Consider the following 22,174-nt stretch of genomic DNA (forward strand, 5'->3'; position numbering starts at 1 on the left):
CTGTCGGCATCCACTCTATTTGTGTACTACGATAGGGTCATCATCAAAACTTGTGGTGGTACCAAGATTTTGAGTTGATTGAAATCATTCTTAATGTTATGGGAGAGGCGAATCCAAAAAACATAAGGCATAGTCGTGAACCTTTTTTCAGACCCAAATTGCAACCTCATCCACATTAAAAACGAGCGTTTTAAACTTATCATATGCCTGAATAGATGCTATCTTTCTTGATTTAATGTTCTTACAAATAAGATAGAGATAAGACCATCATCATCCCTCATCCTTCATAAAGATCTTCCCATAAATTAATTATAATAATAATAAATTATTATTTAAATGATTGAGTGTTTTAAAACTTAAGACATAATGTTAAGTGTTTGTTCAGAAACTTTGGAGAAAGATGTCTTTTTAATCTAAAAATCTTTAATATTAAATTATTAATATTTTTGTAATTACAATTTTTTAATATACCTAAGATATTCTCTTTGCATGTGCAATGAAAGTGCTCTAAGAATCAAATTCTAGTTTTTGAAACTCCCTTGAAGATCCTTCAAACTTAAGATATTTTTGAAACAAAACAAAGTTTGTGTATCAATATCAGACATCTTCGCCGAAGATAAATACTTAAACAAATTCTGGGAATTTGGATTCATCAAAGCATCCATGCATTTTGGTTTTGTAATGATTCCATCAGTTCAATATAAAATTTATTAACAAAAAACAAAAATTAAAGAAAGCTTTGTATATATACGTGGGCGAGTGATAAGCTAAAAAAATCCCATTATTTCATTTTCATTTTCTCAAATGAAAAAAAAGATTATTTTGGTGTGTATACACACAACCAAAATTAAAATTAAAATAAAGAAAGATAAATTACTTGTGCTTTTAGTCTCATTTTATTTTTTTTATAGGCAATTTGCCTCCTAACGTAACATAAGATAAAATCTATCTTTCTCCAATATATTTATCAGACAATTTTAACAGCTAAAATTATAAAAACAATTTCACCAAAAAATATTTCTCTCTTTCTCCAATATATTTATGAGATAATTTAGCATGTCATAATATGACATTGACATAGATTGTAGTATCGTCCTCATTGCTACGTTTGTGTTCTTTACAAGTACAAATTAAAAGTATAAAAAAAGGTTTGACTCAAAAACACAATATATATTTCTATGTATTTTACATTCTTTTTTTTGGGACAAATTATCCAATATATTTATTAGACAATTTAGGAGCTAAATTAATGATAAAAACAGTTTGACCCCAGAAAAAAATATTTCTCGACATTACTATGTATTTATGTATATATTTTTTTTCATCCGATCATTAAGCAGCTAAAATTTTAAAAACAGTTTTGACCAAGAAAAAAGAAATGATAAAATAGAAAAGAGGGAGGTTCTATTTTGATGTTCTATTTTATCATGTCTTTATGTTCTATTTTATCATCCCCAGAATTGTCTTTATCATTTCTATAAAATAGAACATAAAGACAATTCTGATAACATCAAATCAAACGAAAGTTCAAAGACGGTTTGGGTTATCCAAATAACAAAAAGGTCAACCATTGTCAAATGTTACCAGGCCAAGCAAGAAACATTAAAGAAAAACGTACATCATACTAAAACAAATTATATATGAAAAATAGAAATCGATTCTTTAAAACAAAATGTTCCTATAAAATATGGGAATTTCCGAAATGATACTATATATGATAAATGGCAAGAAATGAAACAATTTAATATCAGCATCTTCTCGAAATATGAATATTGCTGAGTATGCGAGTGTAAAACCGTGTTTTAAAATTACGTAATCAGTGATAGGGATGAAGAGATATGGCATGTAAGGAAGGCCAGGTGTACATATGTACATGCCATATTGTGGCAGATGAGCTTCTCCAGTCACCAAATTGCATAATACTATAATTTTGGTTAAGGCATTTAAGGAAGGCCAGGTGTACATATCAGTCTTGTTCGCCAGAGAGAGAGAGAGAGAGAGAATCATCATCCTCGCTGTTTCCTATTTGCCATTTTTTTCACCCAATCATCATCTTCTTCTTCTTCTTCTTCTTCTTCTTTTTCCTTTTCTTCCCATCAGAGAGCTGATCCATGGCGGTTTCCAAATTCACCTCGCCTGAGGCTTTCCTTTGTAATTCGGTCTTTTGAGAAGTCAAATCCCTAATCTCATCGAATTCTCATGGCGATCATAACAGGAGATCGATATCTGGAGAATCTCCAGAAGTTCCTTGAAGAGAGAGCTGATTCGCTTATTGATGGCACCGATGTTCTCAAGCTCAATCCCGCCGGCCTTCACTATGTTCATCTCCGTCTCGAATCTCTCCGTGAACTCGAGCGTATGCTCTCCGGAGCTCCGGTTGACTATCTCCGCGCCTACGTCTCCGACATTGGCGATTTCCGTGCCCTCGAGCAGCTCCGGCGTATTCTTCGCCTCCTCCCTTCTCTTAAGGTCGTTTCTTCGCTTCCTTCACCATCTCGTGATCCTACGCCGCTCTCTCTTCTTCCTTTTTCTAAGCTTAAGGTCTTGGAACTCCGTGGCTGTGATTTGTCTTCTTCTTCTGCTAAGGGATTGCTCGAACTCAGGCACACCCTGGAGAAGCTCATCTGTCATAATTCCACTGTGAGTTTTCCTCTTTTCCCCCTTTTGTTGTTGTTATTTTATGGTTTAGTGCATTTCCGCTATGGCATTGAGTGAGGTTATAGCTCTGTTCTGTTCTGTGTTGATTTAGGCTGTAGACTAACTGACCTACATTAGTATTTTTGGAATCGGAAATGAACGCTGCCAAGTTTTCATGTCATTTCTTCAGAGGTTTCAGGACACAAAGGTTGATGTTTGAGTTTATTCTTGTGCTTTGCTTGTCTTTGAATCGTTTTGGGAAGTCCCTGACTTATATTTTCCGCGTCTCCAATAATTGTAGGATGCACTGCGCCATATCTTCGCTAGTAGAATCGCCGAGATAAAGGACTCACCACAGTGGAATAAGTTGGCTTTCGTGTCTTGCGCTTGTAACCGTCTTGTGCTCATGGATGAGTCTTTGCAACTTCTTCCATCTGTTGAGTCGCTTGATCTGAGTCGAAACAAGTTTGCAAAGGTGGATAATCTTCGGAGATGTTTCAAGTTGAAGCACCTTGATCTGGGGTTCAATCAACTTAGAAAGATCTCTCACTTGAGTGAGGTAGGAAAGTTCAGGTCTCTGCATGTCCATCTATAGATTTCATTCGATCTGAAGTAGCTTAACATTTTTGATTGTTAGTTACTATCTCTTGAACCATTTAGCTAGTCTTGATAGTTCTAAAAATACTATGGCATAGTTCGAACAGGCAGAAGATATAAGCATTACTTTGACTTTCTGCGCTGATGATTTTATTTAGATTTTTCCCTAGGGACCCATACATCTATTTTTTGGACTATGCAGGTATCCTGTCACCTTGTTAAACTTGTTTTGAGGAATAACGCGCTGACTACATTGCGTGGGATTGAGAATTTGAAGTCACTTGAAGGCCTTGATGTTTCCTTCAATCTTATTTCCGACTTTTCAGAACTGGAGTTCCTCGGGAGTCTTTCATTCTTGACAGACCTGTGGTTGGAAGGAAATCCAATTTGTTGTGCACGATGGTATAGGGCACATGTCCTCAGCTACGTTGCTCATCCAAATGATGTGAGTTTTTTTTTAAAGACTATAGAATCTTATTAAAAATACAAAACTTGCACCATTCAATTTCTGCTTCATTCAAAATGCTTTTTCTTATCTGTGCGCAGTTGAAGCTAGATGGCAAACATATTGGGAATAGAGAATTTTGGAAGAGGCAGGTTGTTGTTACCCGTAGGAAAAGTCAGCCTGCCAGCTATGGGTTTTACTCTCCGGCCAGAGACGAAGCTGATGATGAAGGAAGCTGTAATAGAAAAAAGGTAGTCAGGAGAAAGTTAGTTATTGTTTATTTACATCTTTATAATCTGCTCGTGGCTGTTGTGGCCTAATCATGAATAACCTATGAATATATCCAAACCAGTTACACAGGTGTAGTATGGTATGGCTTTTTGAAAAGCGTCGTGAACATACACATCACTCAATAGGCAGCTTCTCTATGTGCTCTTTGAGAGTTTCAGTCTCTTGGTTTGATTTGTGGTATAAAATACGTAATGAAACTAATAATCTTCCTCTTTTTTCCTTTCACAGACTAAAATTTATCGGCTTGCGTCTATTGATAGTGAGGAAGAAAGCACCTATCTGAATTCTGATCAAGAGTCTGCTTCATGTGAACCCGAATCTCAAAGCAAAGAGGAGAGTATCAAGTCTGATCATGAAGCTGAAGTCTTTGGACTAATAAGTAAAGTTGAACAGTTGAAGAAAGAACGTTCTGTTCTTTGGCTTCGAGAGTTTAAGGAGTGGATAGATCATCCGTCAGAGGATTTTATGGATGTCCGAAAAAATGGGAGCAGTACTGATTCAGAGGAAAATTATTACACGAAGAATAAAAATAGACCAAAGCATCATGGTGAAACATTGAGATATGCATCAGGGCCTTTACCAGGTTTCCAAATTGCAGATTCAAGTCAGAAGCCTCAAGCATTTTTTCTTGATGGGAAGCCAGATGAAAATGGAAACATGTCAACATCAGATGCTACGCAGGATATGACAGGATCACTTTTACCCTCATCACCCCCTCATTATCAAAAGGATGTCTTACACAGGCGTCAGAACCTGGTGGAAGAAATCTTACAGCTGTCAGCAGATTCTTATTCAGTGGCGTCGTCTGATAGCACAAGCAGCTGCAGTGAAAATGAAGATAATGATTCTGAGCAATCAAATCCTGAACAGGATACATTGATGGATAATCTTCGTGGGGATAGACCTAGGGAGGAGATTCTTGGATCTGCTAAACAAGGCACAAGCTTCCTTGACTCTCAACCAGAGAAGAGTAGCATCATTAAGACTTGGAGGATAGATGATTCGTTCAAAGCAAAGACCACTAAAATTCTTTCTGGACTGCATAATAGTGAGCTTGCTTCTGGTGTTAACCAGATATACAATTGGTTTGACAAAAAGAAAAGCAAAAGGAAGCATAAAAAAAGAGATGTTTCTTTACGAGAGGAAAATAGTTTCATAAGTAATGGTAAAACAACTCAAAGAAGTGATGCAGATATCAGTGATTCTTGTGAAGATGAACATATTTCTGATCATTTTCAAGAAGGTTCCTTGACTACCGGTTGTAATAGTAAGAGAAGTACTAGATTTGTGGGAACTGAAAAGTCCCCTGAAGTAATAGGTGGTCTAGTGGAGGAATATTTTACAATAACTCAGTCAGATTCCAGCATTGATGAGACTTGTAGGATATTTGTTACTTGTGATTGTGTACTACCGCAAGAATCTACCTGCAAGCAACAGTAAGTTTTGTTCCCTTTGTAATTGTTGTTCTAGGTGAAAGAAAGTAATCTGAGTCCCTTCTATTGTTAAAGACTTATGATATTTTTCAGGGACATGCCGAGTAGAAAAATAGTCACTGAGGTTGCATAGATATTGCTTCTCTAGTCTTCTAATATTCAATTTGAAAATGAAAAACTAGTTAATGGAATTAGATCGCAATGTTCTTGGTTCCCTTGTGAATCACATGTATAAATTTTATTTTCTTTATTTTTATTGTAATTACAAATTTGTCATGAATTTACAAGTATAGCATCTCTTCTTTGCCCCCTGACAGTACTTGATAAATGCAGGGAAGTAGTGTTCCTGCTGAGTAGCCAAGAAAAACTGTATGTGCTGCTCGTTGGTGTCTCTACTGATTCACAAAGTTAGACTGCTCTTCCCTGTCTTCCACTTTTTTTCTTTATGTCCGAATGTGTCATACTCTCTTGATGCTGACTTACTTTTCCTTGACTCCTGGTGCCTGCAGAGAGCAACTTAAGTTTATTGTGTTCGCATACGATCGAGGATATACAGGACGTCTCAGTTGGTCTGGGACTTCAGGTGGTGAGGTTAGTCTTTTATGGTTCTGCTTTCAAACTTCATTATGTGCCCATGTCCCTAACCTCTCGCTTTTTTTTTGGTTTAGGCTACGCTTTAGGGAGGATGCAGAGTACATATTCATAACAGCGAGCATTGAAAAAACAACAGTTTTACTCAATATCATAAAATTCTTGGACTCGCAGGTTACAGATTCAAAATGTTCTTTGGGAAGGTGAACTAACTCATCTTTTTCTTCAGCTGTCTCTACTGATTCTTCTTCTGTCTTCTGTCTTCTGATTTTTGTCTTGTATTGAAACTTAATGGCAGTTTGGAGAATGCTCAAGTGGAATTGTTTGAGAAAGATATATGCAGTGGTTTGAAGCCAAGTATATTTCAGTATAATGTTCTTCATTTTCATAACAGCACTCTTGGAGGTATAATCATTCTTGCATAACTTTGATTGTTGAGTGAGAAATGGTTCACCTCTATTGCTCACTCTACATGCCATTTTTTCCTGAAACCATAAGTGGACTAATCCTCCAAGTATTATATACTCAAAGAAACTATATAATACTGAATGGGATGTCCTAGTCTAATAGATATAGAGATTAGACACAGTTCATGAAACTCTTGCGAATTGAGCATGTTTTGTATCTCTTAATAGGGTTTTCCTAGCTTACAAGTCATGTATATCGAGCTGTATAAGCGCTGCTATATACCATAGTGTTAATTAATTTTCTTCTACTAAACTGAACAGAAGTTTCATGGCTTCCACGGTCGCTCTTTGTGGCGGGTGGACATCTCTTCATATGCAATGAAGACTTCAGGCAGCTGAGTTCTCTGCTGACGGATTCTTCTTCTGCTCCGTATTTCTCACTTGACTCAAGCTGCTCCATCTCCGACATATTTGAGATGGTAACAATTTTTGTTCTTTCCCTTTGCTCTCAATAATGTCAGTTTTTCTTCACGTGCAGTCTGTGTATTATCCAGGTTATTGAATCACGAGGAAGCCCACGCTTGTCACTGAAGATCAAGCAGAAGGATTCCACATTTCAAACCAGACAAAAAAGGACAGTGAATTCAGTAACATGGAAGCTCAAGTTACTCAGCACTGAGTGTGTACTCAAATTCGTGGCTCTAGTAAATGGACTTCACCCAGATTCGACAGAATTCCCGTTGCTTGTAAGACATTTGGGGGAGAGATAAGTCGTGAATGTTTATAACTTTAGATTCATTTGATTCAATTTGTTCATGAGTTTAGATTCATCTTTGTAGAAAGCCCTTGAGGGTCCTGTGGTGTTCAAAATATTCTTCGATTTGTATATTTCTAAGCAAGTGTGCATCATACATACAACAAATAGCAAGTAAAAAAGAAAGAAAACAGAACAGATTCTGGATTTTTTACTTTGAAAGCCTGTGCTGTTTTTATTTTACAAACTTTTGCAAGTGATGGAAAACACACAATGGGAGAACCTAGTCAACCTTGGTCTTCTCTTCATCAACCTGTGCCATCAATGCCTCTAACTCTGCCTCGGATAAGCTCTCCAGCCGTTTCTGCACATTACAAAACCAACCAAATATGTTAATGTTGGGTCAAATACGTAAATCGAAAAGCCTGATTAAGAAGAGCACAAACCTGCATGACTTGAGACTCGTAGTCACGAAGTTGCTGGGCATAAGTCATTTCCTTGTTGCCGACTCTAAAGATGTAAGTAGAAATCCAACCCAAAGTCAAACCGAGCACCAGTATCAGCTGAACTGCATTCCCTGCTTGCAGTGGATCCACTCCCACATACTGCCCCATTTCATAATAACACTCAGGAAAAAAAACTAATTTGATATCAATTTATATAAGACAATTGAGTATTACCTCAAGTCCACTCTCTAGTCCGATACCAAGTGCGGTCACTCCTACTCCTATCAACAGAACATCCTTTCTCGTGTAACCGAAAGGTGTCGTCTATATAACCAAATAATCACACAACAGAGTTTGCGTCAGGACATGAAACTCTACTAGTACTAACTACGGTGACGATGTAAAATTGAAATTATTGAAGAGATGGCGATGAGACCTTGGTCTTTGTGGCAGAGTCGTCTTCAGTTTCAGTAGAGTTTGAGCTAACTCTACATCTCATTCTTTGTCTCTCTCTCTTCTCTACTAATGATGATGACAATCCATGTCCCTCGAATCTATATAAGGCTTGCTTCGCAGCTATAGATCCTGCATCATCTCACATCATAAACAGAGGAGAGGGTTTTACCATCGTTTCAGCTCTAAAATCATAAGTTTCGTAGAAATCGATTGGGAGAAAATTCAATCAATTGCGAAAAACCTGTGAATTGTCGCCCAACCGGACGAAACCGTGTAGCAGCAGACAGAACCTCCTGATTTCTGCATAGATTCGAAACTCCGTATGGTAAAGAAGCCATTTCTGTGTGTAACCCAATAAGCCTGTGGTGGGTTACATGTGAAATTCGAAACCCAGAGATTGAGAGTAAATAGCGAGACGAAGAGATTAGAGTGATGGGTGGTTGATATTTCACGCGCCCATAGGCTTTTTGGTTTCTTCAGCTTCAGTTACGTGTCTTCCGTAAACCGGATTACAATTACAAATTCAATTATGGTTTATACTAAACCATTATCTAATTGGACTCTTTTTGTTTCCCTAGTTCATGTGAACAAAAACTCATTCACAAATGGACGAAACGTTTATCAAGATATGAAAAATCAACGCAACTTTTACAATGTCAAAATACCCAGTTCAGTTTGATTTAATTATTGAAAATTACTCTTCTTTACCGATTCAATGGACCAATCAACCGGCACTTTATTCCCCCCCCCCCCCCACATCAATCATCTAACACCTAAACTAAACCTCTCAAGCTGAAAACTCAAACAGCATTGTGTGCTGGTACTTGTCACCAGCTTTAGCCACAATAGATGGGAAATTCGACTGGTTAATCGCGTTGGGGAACCCCTGCGTCTCAAGGCACACACCCGCATGTTTCCCGTAAACGGCGCTCCCTTTCCCAACCACTCCATTCACATAGTTCCCGGTATAAAACTGCAGTCCAGGCACATTGGTCCACAAGTCCAATACCCTTGAGCCAGCACCGTTACTGAGCTTCGCTGCGTGTTTTAGCCCATCCTTCTCTTGATCAGGACAGTCCAACACGTAGTTATGATCATATCCGATACCAACCTCTCCTATAGACTCGCCTATCCGTTTCTCCTTTGTGAAATCGAAAGGAGTTCCCTTTACAGGCAAGATCTCCCCTGTTGGAACTGTGTATTCGTCAACGGGGGTGATGTGAGACCCCAAAATCTGTATCTTATGGTCGAGAATGTTTCCTGAGTCATGACCCGCCAAGTTCCAGTATGTATGCTGAGCTAAGTTAATGGGAGTGTCTTTGTTCTCAGGAACAGCCTCCATGTCAAGTCTCATCGTCGTGGCTGAGGTGAGAGTGTATGTTGCCGTGACAGCAACTGCACCGGGGTAACCTGTGTAGGTGACAGTAAACATTATTTAGCTAGCTAAATCAAATCACAGAGATATCAAATTCTAGATAAGGATATGTCAGGACCTTCTTCTCCATCGGCGCTGTGATACTTGAAAGTGATGAAAGGTTTTTCACCGTCTTTCTTGTGCCCTGCAACTTCCCATATCTTCTTATCGAAACCCTTGTTACCACCTATATGGTTTGATGTTAAAATCATGGAGAGCTATATAACATACAGAGAAGAGAAAATTATTATATATTATATATATATACCGTGGAGACTATTGGGAGGCTTGTTGATGGGCAAAGTGTAGTTGACTCCATTGAGACTAAATTTTCCCTCTTTGATTCGATTTGCCACACGACCAACTATGCACCCAAAGTACGGTGCAAGACCGTTCTGTTAACGATCATATCATATATTAGATACAAAGATTTAAAAAACCACACACAGGCTCATTAGTTACTACTGTTACATCATCCAAATGATTTTGCTTTTTCATCACACGTTATACCACAAGATTACGTGACCATATACATTTCTTACAGTATGATTCAGATACTATTATAAGATCTGTTGTTGCTAATAACACTATCTATTAACCAAAAGAGTTAGAATTTTGAGATCAAACACACCCCAGATCGGATGAATCTATGGGGAGATCAGACAAAAGGATTATGTGAATTCGAGATAAATTACCACATATGGATCTACCGAGTCGAATCCGAGAACTACATCAGCCAATTTCCCTTCAGATAAGAAAAAACAAACTCGATAAAATCAGAGGATTGATATTCAATTTTGGAGACATAACAGAGATCATCTGAGAGAGGAAGTAGGAAGAGAAGAGAAGAGAAGGAACCGTTCTTGTCGGGAACAGACAAAGAGGTGATGGTGGCGCCGTAGTTTGAGATCTTGACCAGCATGGAGCCATTGTTGAGCTCGAAGATCTCTGGAGTGTTCTTGCTCTGTTCCGCCATTAGAGGGGCTCTCGAGGATAAAATCAATTAGGGGTTTTAAGATTAGAAGCGAAGTGATTTTGGTGGACAGAGGATGATCTATTGAGGAGAAAACAAAACAAAAGGGCAAAGTGATGACTGATCAGTTTGGTTTTGCCTTATCATCAACCAAAATCGTAATCTCGTAACTGATCAATGTTGACGTCATCCACATCCCAAACTACTTTATCTTGTTTTTCTTTTTTTCCTTTTTTTCTTTTTTTTTTGGTTCAATCTTTTTTCATTGTTTTTTTTCGTTAAAGATCTTTTTTCATTGTTTAATTATCTTGTTTTACCCAAAAGATACCCAACTCATTTTTATGGGTAAAAATCCAAATGTTATCAACTAAAACCCAAAACTATATAGAAAGAAAACACAAAATAGATAGAATTTTGATATAATCACAATTTTAATTATTGTTGTTAAAAACTGAACCATTTTTTTTTATTAGCAAGCTATTAAATTAAAGATTGATAAGTCAGATTAGGAACGAGGAAAAAAAGGAAGGAAAATGATAAAAATAAAAGATACTCTATAGTACTGTACTGTATACGTAAATCATAAACAGCGTCTTCGCGTGAATTTAGAATTTAGAAAATTAGCTCAACCTTTTTCAGGTATCCTATGAAAAAAACGATGGAACCTATAAAAAGCTTACTTTGTTATTTAATTTTCTTTTCGCAAATTTCAATATGCTTCTCAAATCTCAACCAACATGTACCAGCTTTTACCATAAGGTTACAAAAATAAAAACTGTTCCCATAAAAGATTCTGATATTCCCATAACTAGAAACCACTCAATCAAAACTTTATAAAACAAATATATATGAAGAGCTCAGGGATCGAAAGAAATAGTGTAACAGATGGCAAAGAGGTCTTTAAGCTTAAAGGAAAGCACAATCATTTCAAAAAGCAAATCATTTGTCACTTTCTTCTTCTTCCTCCTCACCTATCCATCTATCTCTCTATCATCCCCAACCAAACCAAAAAACACTTTCCTCTTTCTCTCATTTCGAAACTCCCCACTCCGACGTCGTTTTAGTTCAGTGACCAACGAATACAGAGGAGATGCAAGATCCACGCAATCATGTTCCATCTTCTCCCACCATCTCCTCCGTCTCCTCCTCCGATCTTGATACTGAGGTCAGTTCCTACAATCTTAACACTTAGTAAAGATTCTAATTTATCTGCTTCCACATATAGCTTTCTCCTTTAAAGCATCAACCTTTAATTACAAGACTAGTTTTAAAGTTCCAAAGATTATATTTTTAGAACTGCCCAGAAACATATATTTGTTTTTCTTATATGTTCTGGTGAAATTTTTTGTTTTTGGCATAGGAAATAATTTTGTAGTATTCATTTTTCAAAGATATTGAAATTTGATGTTTTTGAAGTCTTGATTTGGTTTTTTTTTTATAATGGTGATTGTGAGGAATTAGTCTACAGGATCCTTCTTCCACGACAGAAGCATCACACTTGGAACGCTTATGGGATTTAGTTTCACCGCAACCATGCCGATGCCATTCAGAGCTTCTTCGCAACGCCACGTGTCACCCTCCGTAGCAATCTCACGAGCTTCCAGCTCCAATGCAAGACGCCACCTGAGGAAGCGTCCTCCTTCTAGTTCCGCTGAGCCTGAGCGGCATCGCCGCCGTAAATGGTGGCGTTTTTGCAGAGACGACGATGACGATGCCGGAATCCACCGTGGCACCGGAGATTCAAAGCGGTCATCGCTCGGTGAGTATTTAGAGGTGGAACGGAGGTTCGGAAATGAAGCCGTTTATAACTCAGCCGAGGCGGAGGAGCTAGAGGGTGCGGTGGCGCGGTACCAAGAGCAGCAGCCGGTTATGGGGGAGCGGGCATTGTTCGCCGACGGGAGGGTTCTTCCTCCGGCTTCAGCTGAGCTGGTTAACGGAGAAAGTACGCCGGTGGCCACGGCCCTTTGTAGATTCCCGGTTTCATTAACCGGTATATGCAGCTGTGGCGGAGGATAAAACACGGCGGCTTAATCTGTGTGTGTACGTTTGTTTTTATTTTTCTTTTGTATGTAGACTTTGTTTAATAGTTGTAATTCAGTTTCTAGAATCGGAATCATGGGTTTTGTAGAAATGTGGGATGTAGTCAAGAGTAATTATTTGGGAAATAATGATTTGATAAGGAGAAATAATTAGAGATGGCAGTAGTAAGAAAAAAGCATTGAGCTGATGGCACATGCAAAAGCTTTTGTGAAAAAATGGGGTTGTAGAATTATTAAAGATGATGGCAATTAATGGCACATATTTCTCATATGGGTTTCCAAACTACAAATGTTGATTGAGTCTTCGAAATAAGCTTTGTGAATGTTTTGTTTCAGACAACTGGAGATAAATAACCAAACCAAAAGACCATCTTATAGCTTACACTTTTGAAAGATCATCTCTTAGGTGTAAGCATATGTTTTGTTTAGTTGAGTCCTTTCATCAAAGCATTCGTTGCTTTTTAAAGTCATCACAAAAATATTATTTTGAATATGTCTAGACCCATAATGATTCATGAATTTTGGTAAATGGGAGTTGACATGTTGTCTGCTCCTCGTGTTTTGTTTTGTGATATGTGATGAATAATGTCGATGTGATTTTGGCCTATGTAAATTGTGGGGTTGAGAAGAGCTCTTTCATTTGTCTCGCGGCTGACCCATCAATGAGTTTGTGAGAATGTTCAAAGTTTTGTGGGTACTTTGAAAAGAAAAGAAAAGAAAAAATATTGAAAGTAGTAGTCCACTACAAAGTTTTGGTTTTGTCGAGTTGGATTGGCTAGTCTTTGTGTTTGTGGTTGTATTGAAGTAAGTCTTTTTTGGAGCCATGTATCTTATAATCATTCTTCTTCATATTACGACCCACTCACTTAAGAGAGATTTCAGTTAATTTTATTTCTTCTTGTATATTTTTCCCCCCAAAATTAATTCTCTTTACACATGCTTTCTTGAATCAATGATAAGCTTCTCCATTTTGTTGTATTATTATGTGATAAATGATAATAATCAAACCTTGTAAAAGCAGGGCACGGGACAAGTCTTATAATTGGAACACATCATCTATAACTATTTTTCACTTGATTGGAATGCTTAACTTAAGAGAAAATGTAGGAAAATGTTTGGTATGTGTGTCCATATCTTAGTTTTAAACAATTGTTTGATGTAAGAAAAAGAAAAAACAAAACATTGTAAAAAGGGAAACAATCAATAATTTTTTTTTTCTTTTTGTTATTTTCTTTTGGGTTTTACAACGTGAATAAAATAAAATAAAATAAAAACCCTAGAGTGATGTTAAAAAAGAAAAAGAATAAAACTCTAGCAACGCAACGCAAAACAAAAAAGGAAAAAAGATGTCTGGCTACACGAACTATAAAGCAATGCATGGTCACACATGCAAAATATCATATTGTATAGTCAATTACACGAACTAAATGTATTGCATGGCCACATGCATCAACTATACAACGTCATGTATTCAACACTATAGACATAAAATTCTAATACACCGGTCAACTGATTCTGGCGTTGACCGGTGTTGACTCCGGCGTTGACCGTTTTTGACCAAAAAAAAATTCCAAACTTTTTTTTATATAATTTTTATTTTTCTTGTTAAAAAAACTAAAAACTGTAATTAATTTTGAATTTTTAATTATACAAAACTATAAACAATTTCAAGATATTATATTATTAAAAATATAATCTTAGGAAGAAAATGACGAAATCATCATAGCAATTTTAATTTTATTGTTAATAAAAATATTAACTTATTATTTGATTTATTTTAAATACAAAATCATCATAGCAATTTTCTTCCTAAGATTATATATTTTCATTATACAAAACCATAAAAAATTTAATTAAAAAAATATTGATTTTGTTTTTATATATTCAATATCTAAATACTAGTTTTGTTTAAATCTTTAATGTATTCATTCTTATTATAATTAGTTAATTCTAAATTTAGAGCTAAACTAATAGTAAAATAACTCAAGATATTAGAATCTAAATTAAAACTGGAAAATCTTATCAATTAGTAAGAATTGCTTATTTTTACATTGTCAATCAAAACCATTAACTTATTATGTGATTTACTTAAATACAAAAATTATTGTTACAATTTTTTTCCTAAGATTATATTTTTTAAAAGTATACAAAACCATAACAATTCATTATAAAATAATTACAGTTTTTAGTTTTTTAACAATAAAAATAAAATAATATAAAAAAATTTGGAATATTTTTTTGGGTCAAAAACGGTCAACGCCGGAGTAAACACCGGTTAACGCCAGAGTCAGTTGACCGGTGTACCAGAATTTTATGTCTATGGTGTTGACTACATGACGTTGTATAGTTGATGAATGTGGTCATGCAATACATATAGTTCGTGTAGTTGAGTATAAAATATGATAATTGGCATGTGTGACTATGCATTCCTGTGTAGTCAGCCATCTTTTTTCCAACAAAAAACTCAATTTCACATTTTAGGGTCTTTGTCTCTTATCTTTAAAAGCAGCAAAGCAGTAGGAAGGAAAACGTCATCGATGGCGTCTCAAGCTGCGAATCTGTGGGTTCTTCTTGGCTTAGGTCTCGCTGGGATTCTTATGATTACGAAGAAGCTCCAGAAGACCGTCCGTGAAGATTTCGGCGCTTTCATCGATAAACTGTTGCTTCTTCCTCCTCCTCAACCTGCTCCTCCCAAAGCTCCTCATCCCCTCACCGGCCTCACTTTTGCCCTTTCCGACCTGTCAGTCCCCCCTTTCTTCTCCCCCTTCTCCTCACACACATATATATATATTCCCTTTTCTTAATTGGGGATTTTAGATTGACTTGTTTCGGCTAGGGTAGTCAAAATTTTGTTTGACATATTTTGGAATCTGCGTTGACTCCCTTCTCACTCTTCTCTAAGCTTTAGAGAGTATGGCTGATAGATTTTGAGCAACTTTATTTGTAGTAGATTTAAATGTGTGTGTGCGTCTGCTAGTTCTCAGTATAAGCTGCAAAATGCGTGTTTGTATGTTTTGGATGGAAAATCATGTCTCTGAGAGTGTTTGACATAGACTTATCCATGGAGTCTACTTACAAGTTAAAACAGTATCAACATGTTGACTAGGAAATATTTATCTAATATTTGTGTATAGTCTCATTCTTTTCTATGAACTTTTGACATATTTTTTGTTCTTGTTAAAAATTAAAATTCACTCTTTCTCTCCTTCTCATTTGTTTTCCAGATTCGATATTACAGGCTACGTGACTGGCTTTGGTCATCCAGACTGGGTCAGGACGCATGAAGCTGCTTCTTCTACTTGTCCTGTCGTTTCAACTCTTGTTGAAGGTGGAGCCACTTGTGTTGGAAAAACTGTTGTTGATGAACTTGCGTTTAGGTTTGTCTCTCTTTAGATTACATATGTTGAATTGTTACCTATATTGGTTGATGACCTATAGTTTGTGATTCCAGTGTTTAGATTTTTTGTTTTTATCAGGGTTTTTACTCCTTTGTATTGCTGTTTTTATTTTCTTCAGTATCAGTGGAGAAAACAAACATTACGATTCACCTACAAATCCTGCGGCTCCTGCTCGTATTCCTGGTGGTGCTTGCAGTGGCGCTGCTGTTGCTGTAGCTACTAAAGCTGTGGATTTTGCGTTAGGTGAGTTTAGTAGATACACTTTTCCCTTGTTAGGACAATTTTGCATGACATAACTGTTTGTTTTAGTAACAGAACATTGCATAAACTTTCTAAACATTGTTGATAGTTATCTTCCTTAGGAAACGACTTGTAACATGTTTAATATTTGCATTACGTTTTCATCAAAACTGCCACCATATTGCAGTTTCAAGCAAGAATATAGTTTTGATGAATTGTATTATTGCAGGCATCGACACAGTTGGCGGGGTAAGAGTGCCTGCTGGATACTGTGGCGTTCTTGGATTCAAATCTTCTCATGGGGCTATCTCAAACACAGGAATCATACCAGTTTCTTCAAGTCTTGACTCTGTTGGTACGGATATATAAATCTGTGAATTATATTGGTGAAATGATTTGGATATTATATAGGCTAGGTTTTGACTGTTATACTCATAATGCTACCTGTGTTCAGATGACCATTTTAAACTTAGGACCATTATATGAGGATTATGTCGATTCTGATCAATAGATATTGGCTTCAGGATGGTTTGCCCACGATCCAAGCACCCTACGTCGTGTTGGGCATGTACTCTTGCAACTTCCATTTGCCACACAACGGAATCCAAGGCAAATCATACTAGCGGATGACTGCTTTCAGCTGTTAAAGATCCCTGTGGACCGGATTACCCAGGTGGTGATCAAATCAGCTGAAAAACTTTTTGGAAGTATGTCCTTTGCTCTTCCTGAAAATCCTCTGTCTCTGTTACATATTCTGATTGTAACAACATTATCCTTTGTTTCATATTTAGGACAATTGCTGAAGCATCAGAACTTGGAGAACCATTTTGAAACTAAAGTTCCTAGCTTGAAAGAGTTCGCTAGGACAAAAGCCGATGCTAACACGAAGGTCCCAACACTGAGACTACTGGCGAATGTGATGCAGCTTCTTCAAAGGTATGCCTATTGTTTATTCACCAACAGAGGATGAGAGAATCTTGGTTTTGCACTCTAAAACGATCTTGCGTTGTTTTGTAGGCACGAGTTTCTTCACAATCATGGAGATTGGATCAACACAGTAACTATTGATCCTGTGATTTCATCACAAGTTCGTGAGAACCCAGAACTAACCAGTGAAGAGATTGAGAACCTGAATTTAATCAGAAACGAGACTCGAGTGGCTATTGGTTTACTTCTCAAGGTATTCCTGCTCTTCCATGAGATGCCAACAACTTGAGCAAGTTAGTTTATATGTGTCTTGACTAATCTCTCTTTCGTTCCCTACTCTGTAACATTATGCGTCAAGGACGATGGCATTCTGGTTGTTCCAACAATGCCATCTGTTCCTCCAAAACTTGGTAGCAAAGAGATAACCTCTGAAGACTATCAAAATCGAGCTTCAAGTCTGCTTAGCATTGCTAGCATATCAGGATGTTGTCAGGTAAAATCTCTCTCTCTCTCTTTTTCTCTCTCACCTGCCATGCCAGTAAAGATGATGTCAGTATGACCTTTGTGCCCCTCACACATAACAAAAGCAACGACTGACCAGTCAGCATTAGCAAACCCAGTCCACAGTGTATGTGTCTTACATTTATTATGCTGATATTCAGGTGACTGTGCCACTCGGACATCATGAGAAGTGCCCTGTCTCAGTTTCCTTCATAGCAAGGCACGGTGGTGACCGCTTTTTACTAGATACGGTGCAGACAATGTATGCATCTTTGCAAGAGAACTCGAGCATTGTTGCCGATCCCAAATCTTCTAAAAAGACTATCACGCAAGAAGAGTCAGCTGAGATTGCTAAAGAGAAGGTCAATTAATTTCCATTGTAGGTCCCATTTTCTCAATGACATTATCCTCCTAAGTCTAATCTGTGTCTCGTGATTATGTTAACCAGGGTAATCAAGCATTCAAAGAGAAACAATGGCAGAAAGCTATTGGTCTATACTCAGAAGCTATAAAGCTAAGTGACAAGAATGCTACCTATTACAATAACAGAGCTGCTGCATATCTTGAAGTTGGAGGGTAAATGTTTCTCAGATCCTTAGAAATATTTTTTAGTGAGCTTATCTTTCCATGTGACCATTGCCCTGACAAATCATTTACATACAGCTTTCTCCAAGCCGAAGAAGACTGTACCAAAGCCATAACCCTCGACAAGAAGGTACTTCCTTTAAAACACAGAAGCAGATTTCTCTTGTAATAACACTCTTTAAATCGTAAGAACACTCAACACAAAGACCGTATTTTAATATTATTTTTTGCAGAACGTCAAAGCCTATTTACGAAGAGGAACCGCAAGAGAAATAAAAGGCGATTACAAGGGAGCTATAGAAGGTAAGCTTTAAAGGAACATAATCTGATTGGCTTTGTGTTGTGGAATTTGGCAAGATAACACTCCAAAATGTTGTCTTCTTGTTTCTTCTTGAAAATCTGCAGATTTCAGATACGCACTTGTGCTGGAACCAAACAACAAACGAGCGGCTCTATCAGCAGAGAGACTAAAATTATTCCAGTAAGAGCTTCTTTTGTCCGTGCCTCACCGATCATTGAGAAAACGTTTGTTCCAAGAGTATAGGGCCAATTTTGTTACGCTTCTCTTTTGCGCCTGATAGATATTTAGGCATTTTTATCTACATACCCTTTTGCATGTCTTCGACGGAAATGGAAATTATATTTTTATATAATACGATGTTTATTTTAATGCTCTCCAAAATTGGGTATCACAAACTATTGTTAATCCTAGACACAGGATGCCGGAATTCCCGGTCAACTTCTAGTCAACCTCGAATAAGGTCATGTCTTTAATTATCTTCTCCTTAACAGTTTCTTTTCTCGCACGTTATCTCCTCCTCACAAGTCCAAATCAAAGAAAACAGAGTAAAAGAGAAACAAGAAACCGAAGAGACCTACCTGCCGTTCGTTAATCTTAAGCGATGCAAATCTAAACGTAACGAAACTTGACGAATACACTAAAGAGACACATTTCAATTATCTTCACGGGTGAGTTGGTACGTTTAATCTCTTTACATAAAGTTTCAGACAGATTTTAGAAAACCCTTTATCTTGGTTGTGCCTTTTCCCTCATGAGAACTAAACTAAAACGTATGCGTTGTTGCAGCACTCTAAAATAAATACCAACAAAAAAAGAGAAAGAAAGTGAGCAAAGAGAGAAAGATCATCGGGAGAATTAATAGAAAGGAAATGGCAACGGCGGGTCCGGCGAGGACAAGCTCACTAATGGACGATCTCTTGGGACTTCTTAGAATCCGCATCAAACGTGGCGTCAATCTAGCCGTCCGTGACATCAGTAGCAGCGATCCTTACGTCGTCGTCAAAATGGGCAAACAGGTTGCTGCTATAATATATATCATCAACGTTACAATAATTTCACAATATTCATCATTACATGAAAAGCATTAAAATTCTTAAAAGTATTTTAAAATTAAATTTTGGCAGAAATTGAAGACTCGTGTTATTAACAAAGATGTAAATCCAGAATGGAATGAAGATCTGACTCTCTCCGTTACAGACTCCAATCTTACGGTCCTCTTGGTATTTTATACATTCTAAACCCTATGTTAATTTTTTTAACGTACGATATATGTTTTGCTTAATACTGATAGAAACTATTATATGTTATATATGTAGACGGTGTACGACCACGACATGTTTAGCAAAGACGACAAGATGGGCGATGCTGAGTTCGAGATAAAGCCGTATATTGAGGCTTTGCGGATGCAACTCGATGGACTCCCTAGTGGAACCATTATTACCACGGTTCAGCCAAGTCGTCACAACTGTCTAGCTGAGGCGTCTCGAGTCACTTGGGTTGACGGTAAGCTAGTCCAAGATCTCGTTCTTAGATTGCGACACGTGGAATGCGGAGAGGTCGAGGCTCAGCTTCAGTGGATTGACCTCCCTGGCTCCAAGGGTCTATGATCAAAAACAGGATTAAGGGGAAAAAAAGACAAGAAACTGGATCTAAAAGGATAGAGAATTAGAAAAGCATATTAATCCACGAGGATATTATAAGGATTAAGAACGTCGAGGGCAGTTTTTGTTCCCATATGGTGACCGAGTCCAAAGTCGAGTCGTGGTCGTGGATGTGTATATTTGGGCTAACAATGCCTTAAGGCTTTTAATCAATCAACATACAAGTATATATAAATATCTTTTATATCTATTTGTATATTGTTCCATAATATGTTGTGAATGTTTTGATATTAATACCATTTACTATCGATATCAATAGGAGTTTTCTCAACAATTGATTGACATTATAGAAACACAGCTTCGGTGATTTTGGTAAAACTAGATTCACATCTAAATTAACCATAATTAAGTACTATATAAAGAAACTTGAAAAAAATAAATAAATCAAAAGGTTTGGTAGGTGAAGAGAATCCAGATGGACAGTAATGAGTGATGCACAATGGCTTTAAAACGACAAAACACGTGAGCCATAATTGTCCTTTTATATACGGACGTGTCACTATGATCTAACAATAATGTAGCAAGTGACTGTGACAAGAGTGAGTGAGCCTACTACCATATGATATTTTCTCACTAAATTTATAAAAGATTCGACTCTAGTGGAGTATTATACAATATTAATGATCTCTTGTCCTAATAATGTAAGTTTGATAGATCCCAAGGGACCCCAAAATCTCGGTTCCCCATGAACGATCTAGAGATTCCCCTTCCACCAACTCCTCCAAAAATTACTCAACCATATAAATAATGATAATGCACGCACATATTTTATTTTCATTTTATATTAGATCATTGTATTGTTTGTACTGTATATATTTTAACATTTTTGAAATACATTTTGTACTAAAATCTATTTTGGGGCCACCGGTCGATACTCTAAAATGTAATTTTGACGCGGCTTTTGATAGCTTTTCTAAGAGAACAATGGGGGGTTGGATCATTCGCAATTCAGATGGTGTTTCTTTAGGTTGGGGAGCTTCTCAACTAGGAACGTCTATTTCGCCAATATAAGCCGAAGCAAAGTCATTACTAGCTGCATTACAACAAGTTTGGATAAGGGGTATTATGAATATTTGTTTTGAAGGAGATTGCAAGTTATTGATTGATCTATTACAAAAACAATATTCTGATATTACAATTGAAGCTGTTCATAGGGAATTCTCTTTTGGGTTAACAAGTTTTCCAATGTTTCATTTGCTTTTTGTAATAGGAATTGTAACAAAGTTGCCCATGTATTAGCTTCTTCTGGATGTATTTCGTTTCCTTTTTATTCTGATTTTTTAAATCCGCCTGTATGGCTATCAGACCAATTGTATTACTATCTTTTCAATTATCAAATATAATTATATTTTGATGGAAAAAAAAAATCTATTTTGGGTTATAACTTTTTATTTTGTAATATTTGTATAATCAACCCCTTGCCATTTGAATAAATAACAAAATTTAAAGTAAATTTTGTAATTAAATCACAAGCAAATCTCAAAATTGGAAACAAATATTTATTACATTAAAAAAATTTCCTAAAATATCTCTCTTATAACTTGAATCTCTCTCCAATATATTTATATAATCTTATTTATTTTCCATGAATATTATTACATAAAAATATTTATAATAAAAATACAAATTTTGTTCCACACATTTTGCAATTTAAAGTTTTGAAAACGGACATATATAACTCAATTAATAAAGGGAAAATGTTTATATAAGAGTTCAAAACCATTATAAATATGACTAATATGTTTCAAACTAAAAATGAGCATGAAATTTGGTTTCTTAGGCATCCAAATTAAAAATTTATTCTGTTTAATCCTGTTATATATTTAAGAAAAATATATTTTTAAAAAGTTTCAAAATATTATAAATTTTAATTTCTTGGAAAGGTTTAAAATATTACAGAAACTCTTACTAATGCAATAATGTTATAACATTTGATTTAAAGTATTATTAATATTTTAACTCTAACTATTTTAAAATATAATAATATTGTACATAAATATGATTGGACGGATTTGAGTTAACATAAATATGATTATAATTTTCTTACGGGTTGTCTATAATAAAATATTTTTACGGTT

At 36.3% G+C, this 22,174-nt stretch overlaps 6 protein-coding genes across 10 annotated transcripts; 4 read left to right on the forward strand and 2 right to left on the reverse strand.

Annotated features, from left to right (window-relative positions):
• Positions 1-1,881: 1,881 nt before the first annotated feature.
• Positions 1,882-7,362, forward strand: LOC17891015. 3 transcript variants are annotated; one of them, XM_023786804.1, is made up of 12 exons: positions 2,551-2,640; positions 2,750-2,845; positions 2,939-3,196; positions 3,437-3,679; positions 3,781-3,930; positions 4,199-5,406; positions 5,737-5,810; positions 5,913-5,994; positions 6,072-6,197; positions 6,293-6,399; positions 6,723-6,880; positions 6,956-7,362. In XM_023786804.1, the coding sequence occupies exons 2-12, from the start codon at positions 2,813-2,815 to the stop codon at positions 7,169-7,171; spliced, it is 2,655 nt and encodes an 884-aa protein (XP_023642572.1). In that variant the 5' UTR covers positions 2,551-2,640; positions 2,750-2,812; the 3' UTR covers positions 7,172-7,362. The 3 variants fall into 3 exon arrangements, with proteins under 3 accessions (XP_023642573.1, XP_006299786.1, XP_023642572.1); XM_006299724.2 differs by lacking the exon at positions 2,750-2,845 and having other exon boundaries at positions 1,913-2,640; XM_023786805.1 differs by lacking the exons at positions 2,750-2,845; positions 6,293-6,399; positions 6,723-6,880; positions 6,956-7,362 and having other exon boundaries at positions 1,882-2,640; positions 5,913-5,986; positions 6,072-6,176.
• Positions 7,338-8,465, reverse strand: LOC17891057. The gene is made up of 5 exons (XM_006299573.2): positions 8,299-8,465; positions 8,038-8,186; positions 7,836-7,925; positions 7,602-7,760; positions 7,338-7,519 (listed from the first exon to the last, which is right to left on the reverse strand). The coding sequence occupies exons 1-5, from the start codon at positions 8,393-8,395 to the stop codon at positions 7,439-7,441; spliced, it is 576 nt and encodes a 191-aa protein (XP_006299635.1). The 5' UTR covers positions 8,396-8,465; the 3' UTR covers positions 7,338-7,438.
• Positions 8,466-8,635: 170 nt separating this feature from the next.
• On the reverse strand, positions 8,636-10,567 carry LOC17893566 (aldose 1-epimerase). The gene is made up of 5 exons (XM_006298915.2): positions 10,330-10,567; positions 10,167-10,216; positions 9,740-9,866; positions 9,551-9,658; positions 8,636-9,467 (listed from the first exon to the last, which is right to left on the reverse strand). The coding sequence occupies exons 1-5, from the start codon at positions 10,445-10,447 to the stop codon at positions 8,845-8,847; spliced, it is 1,026 nt and encodes a 341-aa protein (XP_006298977.1). The 5' UTR covers positions 10,448-10,567; the 3' UTR covers positions 8,636-8,844.
• Positions 10,568-11,326: 759 nt separating this feature from the next.
• LOC17892453 (uncharacterized protein At3g17950) lies at positions 11,327-12,638 on the forward strand. Of its 3 annotated transcripts, none has more exons than XM_006298487.2 (2): positions 11,327-11,609; positions 11,906-12,638. In XM_006298487.2, the coding sequence occupies exons 1-2, from the start codon at positions 11,535-11,537 to the stop codon at positions 12,458-12,460; spliced, it is 630 nt and encodes a 209-aa protein (XP_006298549.1). In that variant the 5' UTR covers positions 11,327-11,534; the 3' UTR covers positions 12,461-12,638. The 3 variants fall into 3 exon arrangements, with proteins under 3 accessions (XP_006298549.1, XP_023641582.1, XP_023641583.1); XM_023785814.1 differs by having other exon boundaries at positions 11,517-11,609; positions 11,913-12,638; XM_023785815.1 differs by having other exon boundaries at positions 11,554-11,609; positions 11,932-12,638.
• Positions 12,639-14,957: 2,319 nt separating this feature from the next.
• Positions 14,958-18,804, forward strand: LOC17892008 (outer envelope protein 64, chloroplastic). Its single transcript, XM_006297139.2, has 13 exons — positions 14,958-15,223; positions 15,708-15,860; positions 16,000-16,124; positions 16,351-16,476; positions 16,646-16,828; positions 16,913-17,057; positions 17,139-17,301; positions 17,407-17,541; positions 17,711-17,911; positions 17,998-18,125; positions 18,213-18,264; positions 18,368-18,437; positions 18,540-18,804. Exons 1-13 carry the CDS (start codon positions 15,021-15,023, stop codon positions 18,617-18,619), a joined length of 1,764 nt encoding a protein of 587 aa, XP_006297201.2. The 5' UTR covers positions 14,958-15,020; the 3' UTR covers positions 18,620-18,804.
• An 87-nt stretch (positions 18,805-18,891) lies between these two features.
• On the forward strand, positions 18,892-20,169 carry LOC17893249 (protein C2-DOMAIN ABA-RELATED 4). The gene is made up of 4 exons (XM_006298989.2): positions 18,892-19,111; positions 19,222-19,451; positions 19,560-19,655; positions 19,752-20,169. The coding sequence occupies exons 2-4, from the start codon at positions 19,305-19,307 to the stop codon at positions 20,040-20,042; spliced, it is 534 nt and encodes a 177-aa protein (XP_006299051.1). The 5' UTR covers positions 18,892-19,111; positions 19,222-19,304; the 3' UTR covers positions 20,043-20,169.
• Positions 20,170-22,174: the final 2,005 nt, after the last annotated feature.

This window comes from Capsella rubella, unplaced genomic scaffold, assembly GCF_000375325.1.
Source record: "Capsella rubella cultivar Monte Gargano unplaced genomic scaffold, Caprub1_0 scaffold_3, whole genome shotgun sequence".
Classification (NCBI taxonomy): domain Eukaryota; kingdom Viridiplantae; phylum Streptophyta; class Magnoliopsida; order Brassicales; family Brassicaceae; genus Capsella; species Capsella rubella.